This window comes from Taeniopygia guttata, chromosome 8 (genome assembly GCF_048771995.1).
Source record: "Taeniopygia guttata chromosome 8, bTaeGut7.mat, whole genome shotgun sequence".
Taxonomy (NCBI): Eukaryota; Metazoa; Chordata; class Aves; order Passeriformes; family Estrildidae; genus Taeniopygia; species Taeniopygia guttata.
Window position 1 is genome coordinate 1,968,993 of NC_133033.1, and position 6,466 is coordinate 1,975,458.

A 6,466-nucleotide genomic window follows, 5' to 3' on the forward strand; every position below is an offset into this window, starting at 1 on the left:
TGAAGCTGAATTCAGAGAGAGAACAAACCCCCTCTACACCTTAAATGTTCCACAGGAGTGGATGTCAACATGGTAAGAGCCAAAGGTCCTCAAGAATTTTGAAATTAAGGCCACCCAGATCCCAATCCCTCCTTGTCCAGCACATGAACTGCTCTGCAGGAGCATCCATGGTGTTCTAGATGGACCAGCCACAGCATGGATGGCCTCAGGTAGCTCATTACATTCACACCCTCCATCCTTTAAAGCTCAGTTTAGCATCTTCAGGAGGGATTGGGCCTCCAGAGCAGCTTTGCAGAGGAGTGTTCACACTGTGGCTGTGGAAATGCACATCCTTCCAGAGCCAGCCTCAAGTTCCCAGGGTAGGAAGAGCATCCCCTGCTCCATTCCCAGTCTCTGGAGGGAATGTGTGAGGTTACAAAGCATTTTTCCCTGGTTTATCTCTGATCTCTCTATTTCCCATGGCCTGCTGCTGCTCCAGCTCCCAGCTCCACTGTTCCAGCTCCTTCCTGGATCTGCCTGGAGCAGATGTTCAGGGCTGTGCTGCAGACAGACAGAGCATCTGGGAATGGGACAGGGGGACAGCCCTGGGAGGGAAGGAGCAGAAGGTCACAGGAAGCCCTTGTGCCGTATCAGTTTCAGCACATGACCTGAGCAGCTTGAAAAAAAAGCTTTTAATAAAATGCAGGCTTCCCCCAGAGCCTGCATGAACTTTTCTCAAGGACTCACCCAGTTATGAAACTTTCCCAGTGCGTTTTTGGATGGCAAAGCCCTAACTTAAAGCTAGTCCCAAATATCTGGGAGTGAGTGAATGCACATCTCTGCACAGCCCAGAGCATCAGTGGGGTTATAGAGACCATAGAACATCTGCACAAAGTTCTCAGCACTTCTGCTCCAGCTCCTGGGGACAGTGGCTGCCTGTACACACAGGGACTTGCCTTATTTGTTATTTGTTTTAGTTTTCCCTGACACAAAAAGCAGATAGATTATTTCTGCCTTCAACATTCCCAGGGCATGATAAATACACCCAGGATTCCTGTCTCCAATGTGACATCATAGAATCACAGAATCCTGCTGGAAGGGACCCCAAAGGATCATTCAGTCCAACTGCTGGCCCTGCACAGACACCCCAGCAACCCCACCCTGTCTGTGAGATGCTGTCCAAATGCTCCCGGAGCTCTGGCAGCCTTGGGGCCGTGCCCATTCCCTGAGGAGCCTGTGTAGAGCCTAAATACCCTCTGGGGGAAGAATTTTTTTCCTGATACCCAGCCTAAACCTTCACTGACTCAGCCTCAGCCATTTCCCAGAGTAACAAGAGCAAAGAGATCAGAAAATCTCAGCAGGGTCCAGGAGGCTTAAGCCAAGCCTGGACCAGCACCCCCAAATTGGCACATTCCAGCCAACAGGACACAGCAGCCAGCCCTCACCCCCACCATGATCCAGGACATGTCCTGCAGGACCATTCTGTGCTGTCCTTCACCCTCTCTGACCACCCAGACTGCACACAGCTCTCCAGAAGGGTTTGTCAGAGCAGATACCAGCCCAAAAAGCCCACGGAACTCGGTGAAGCAGCAAAGCAGCCTCAGCCTGAGCTTTGTCCTGCTCCTGCCCTGGGCAGAAGCTCCACAGAGTGACTGGTTGGGAACCAGCAGAGAAAGGGCAGCTCTGCACACACAGCCCTGGCCCCACAGCCCATTTATCCTTGTCAGTGCCTCCTCCATGGCACTGCTGTGCCCTCTGCTCCTCTTGGTGACCCACTCTGCACCATTTTTTTCAGGAATCCTACCTGACAGTCATCCTCCAAATCTGTGTCTATCCCACCAACACAAACCATGGGATTCTTTCCACAAGCACTTCCTTTCATCTGCTGCCCTGCAGATTTACTTGGAAACAGTGGCACTCCAGTGTCTCCACTTCAGGAGGAGATCCTGGAAAGCAATCTTCCTCACGCCGGGATGCTGGCATGGAAGCAGCCTGAGGTTATTGCTTTCCTCACTAAAGGGTTCCTTTCTCAAGCTACTTCTTTTCCCCAAGCTGCCTGACTTTGGCAGAGCACCATTTTCAATATTGCATTGCATTTGAGTCCAAATATAGGCAAGTTCTTTTATTTTACATTATACTCCCTGGCAGACTTCAAAGACCTTTACTATTAAATAATAGTAATATTTAGAGCTTTATCATCACATCACACACTAGTGATATATATTTAAGCTGAAATTATTCCGTTTTTCTACCTTGGGAAACTTCACAGTGTAGCACCCCCAGCTATGCTGTCGTTCCAGCCCAATTAAATGACATTAAACATGTCCAAGCCTCTCACATGCCACACTCCTGGCAAGGACAGCAGTGACTCTGCTTGTAAACAGACAGAAAAAAAATTTGTAACTTTAAAAAAAAATTTAACCTCCTCTGTAGCACCTGACTGAAAGAAACTTTACACCAAATGTAGAATTTTAAAGCACTTCATCATAAAGGATGTAAAACTGCAATCGCCACTCCCACAGAAGCATCCTTCAGCTAACACCAATATTTTGTTATTTACAAAGAACCATTGACAACTGCTCTCATTTATTCATTTCACTGCTGTACCATTTATAAATGTGCAGATTCGTTAACTTTCAACATCTTCTTGATTACAATGAAAAAGAAACAAGAAACACCCTACAAAGTCACTTCATTATTCAACTCTTTGGGGCTGAGGCAAACCCAGAATTTCTTTAGGGAGCTGATTTCAAGACACAGCACGGCGTTTGCTAATTTTTAAAAGCAGCAACCTGGATCAAAGAGAGCATCTAAACGGTAAAATAACTGGATTTGCTGCTCGTTTAAATACCTCGGTATGGAAGAGCGTGTCAAAATGCAGGCTGGGTGAAGAGTGTCACAGCTCCGCCTCTGCCCGGCCGGCTGTGAGACTCTCCAGCTGTGCCAGATGTGCCATTTCCACAGCGCCCATCACCGGGATGCCCACCCGAGGGGACAGCACCTCAGAGCAGCGATTCCTGACTGCTGGTCCTTGAGACACAACATTTCACACAACAACAGCGAATTTGCACTTGAGGATGACTTGAGGGGGTTTTGGTTTTCAGGGCCCGGGGAAGGAAAGGTTTACACTTTTTCTTTTGTCTGAGTTAACTTTCTACATGTTTCTGGCTTGCGAGACAATCGCTGTGCGTAAAGCAGCTGCATTTAGTTAGTGATTTTTTAAAAGAATTTTTAACTCTGAGGTGCTCTTTGGAGTCCCAGCAGACTGCTGGATTTCTACATCTGTTTCTAAAGAGCAGGATCCAGTGTCACACCTCAGGGAAACTCTTTTTTCCCCCCTCTCTTTGCCTACTTAAATCCATAATACTCCCCTACCTAACTCTCATTTGCAACACTTTAAATCCCTGTGAGGACGTAATTAACAGAGCAGTTTCAGTAGAAGTTAATTATGGAAACAAAGAAACGATGTCCGGAAGATAATTTGCTGCTACTTCAAGCCACTTTTGTCAAGAAATACAAGGCTACAACCTCAAACAGTGACATCTACCCTCATCCTCTTAGAGGCTTAAGGCAACAAAAGCATTTTGTTTGTTTTTAAACTCATTCCTGGATAGGTGGCTGAAGCAGCAGCCTGTGACCCAGGGATGAAACAATTAACCACAGGGACTAATCAAGAGCTGTGGAACTTTATCTCACAACTTTCAAGGAAATCAGCAGCACCCCTACAATCTAAAACACAATCTCGAGATCTGTGGGTTTACTCCAAGCTTTTAAAATATTTTTCTATTACTCACACTTCTTTCATTGTGACTCCTTGCAAAGTTCCATGGATCTGGAAGAACAATAATCGAGCTGAACTGGGAATATCCAGAGCCACATGCTGCAGAAAATATCCAAGATGGAGAGGTGCTGTTCCTTAAATTGACATTAACTTTGTGCTTTTATTTGGAACGCTGGGGCTGTGAGCACCCTAAAGGCAGTGAATGGACAAAGCTTTTGGGGTTGTTTTGCTCCCTACAAGGAAAGGTCATGGACAAAAAGGCAGCAGCAGGAGACAGTGGTCCACATTCTCTTTCTGAACATGTCAGGGTTAAAGGGTAGGGACTGAAGATTCCATCTGGGCTGGGTTTCTGATAGAGCAAATTCTATTTACCCAACCACTACAGACGCCTTAAAGAAATCTGTAAAACTTTCTAGAAGAGGCTTTTTCTTTGTTTGGTTTTTCTAATTGGTGTTGGATGTTCAGTTTCCCTTATTCTTCCACAAAACCTAGTTTGGGGGGAAACTTAGTATGTGGTTGAACATGTGATAGATGTCTATCTATGAAAAATAAATAAATCACTTTATCTGCCCATGAATCCACACTATAAGCATTTGCCAAAGATATTATTTAAAATACAGGAAATAATTCACTGTGGAAAGTAACTGTACATAATCACAGATCACGGTCCAGGCTGGAAGGGAACTGGAGGAATCACCTGGTCCAGCCTTTTGTGGGAAAGGGAGCCTGGCTGAGATTATCCAGTCTCATCTTGGAAACCTCTACCCACAAGGATTCCACTACATCCTGGGGTGGTAATTCCAGTGAGTTATTGTTCTCACTATTAAAAAAATGCTTTCCTATATTGAGCTGAAGCCCCTCTTGATGTGACTTGTACTACATGACCTGTACTGTAATGACTACATTAACATATAATGACAATATTAATATATTCACATAAAGGTGAATTCATTCTCTGATAGGTACTTCCCAGCAGAATGCACAGAAAATAAAAATGGTCCGTTTTAGACCCAATGTGATCAGTTGCTTTATGTTAATGGGGTTTTATTTTTCCCTTCCAGCCTCTTTGAAAGTTAAAAAAAAAACCTGCATTGCCCAAAGCTTTGAAACTATCTGAAAAAAACAGGAGGGAAATAGCCTTTTTTTGCCCCTTTAAAAAATACAGTTATTTGTTAAGCATACACAGCACTCCCTGGAGACACTAGAAAACAACTTCTGAAAATTTTCCCGTTGAGATGTCATGAAGAATTCCGACCCAAACTAGAACGCGTCCAGCCATTGAATCTGCACCACGAGACTCCTGGGACATGGGGAAGTCATTCCAAGAGATGCACTCCCTCACACACAGTCCCGGGAACAGCATCCTTAGGGACAGCGGCAGAAACCCAGGCTCAGGGATGTGACAAGAGAGTTTTACCTGTTAGCTACAAGCACATTTTGAAAGGCAGTTATCCCACAGTATTTACAAAATGGGTTAAATTTTAGCTTTTTCTATCAACTTTCTCTCTTTAGCGTTCGCTTTTTTTCACTTCTTGAAATATTAAGTACTGGCATATTATCAAGCAGCACTTCTCAGAGGTGGGTTGTGATTGAAGTACCCACCACAAACCACTCTGGAGGAGCCGGAGCTCACGTACATCCAACTCTCAGTGAAATTCTCATGCAGGCGTCCAAAAACACGGCTCACTTTTTACTGACTTGGCCTGAAGGAATCAGTCTTTTTCCAATTCCAGCTATCCCAACTCCGAGCTCCCTTTATGCCTGGGCTGCGCTACGTTTTATAAATCCCTCGCAAAGAGGCTGGAGTCAGAACCCTGATAGAGCAGAAGGATCGCGGGATAAATATAACTCGCTAAAAGCAAAACGGAGACGTTTGAGAATAAATAATCAGATAAATAAATAAATAGATAAATAAATAAACAGATAAATAAATAAACAGATAAATAAATAAACGTTTTCGAGGGATACAAGGGGGGTGAGATGGCGGAACACGCACTGAGAGCCGGGTCTGAGGGACAAGTCCCCAGTGCGATAACAGCTCGGGCACCATCACCCACGGACCGCAAAGCGGGACCGCTGGCAATGGTTACTCTCACCGGCCGCAACACTTGGAAAGAGCTTTTTGACGAAGCAATTAAACACAGACCGAGCATAAAACTCCGAGCTGGTTACCGGGGAGGCCGGGCTCCCCTCAGTGCCGGCCCGGCTGCTCTCACCGCCGCCCGCCCCGTCCCCCTTTACCTTGCGTGGCGTCCCCGGGCTCGGCGCGGCTCCCCGCTCGCAGCAGCAGCAGCAGCGGGAGCAGCAGCGGGAGGCTCCCGTCCGCGCCGCCCGGCTGCTGCATTCCTGAGCCGGCGCTGCTCCCGCATCCACCGCGGGGCCGCCGCTGCTCCGTCCCGCGCTGTGCCGGCGGGCGGGCGGGCGGGGAAGGCGGCGCGGGCGGGGAGGGAGCGGGGCCGGGCCCTCACAGCCCTCACAGCCCTCAGCCCTCACAGCCCTCAGCCCGGCCCCGCAGCGCCCCCGCGCGGCCGACCGCGCCGCACGGCGCCGCCATTTTGTCTGAGGAGCCGCCCGCCCTCAGAGCCCCCTCAGAGCTCTGAGGGAGGCGGTGCGGGGATGTGGCGTTCCCTTCCTGAGGGACTGTCCCTGCGTGATTGTGGCGTTCCCTTCCTGAGGGACAATCACTGTGGGATCGCGGCGTTCCCT

The 6,466-nt window shown here is 47.7% G+C and overlaps 1 protein-coding gene across 1 annotated transcript in view; it reads right to left on the minus strand.

Annotated features, from left to right (window-relative positions):
* Positions 1-6,212, minus strand: part of ROR1 (receptor tyrosine kinase like orphan receptor 1) — a 147,253-nt gene extending 141,041 nt beyond the window's left edge. Inside the window, exon 1 of the mRNA XM_030279729.4 lies at positions 6,002-6,212. Coding sequence (XP_030135589.4) covers positions 6,002-6,104 — 103 coding nt within the window. The 5' untranslated portion in view covers positions 6,105-6,212. The remainder of the gene's footprint in view (positions 1-6,001) is intronic.
* Between the last annotated feature and the right edge of the window lie 254 nt (positions 6,213-6,466).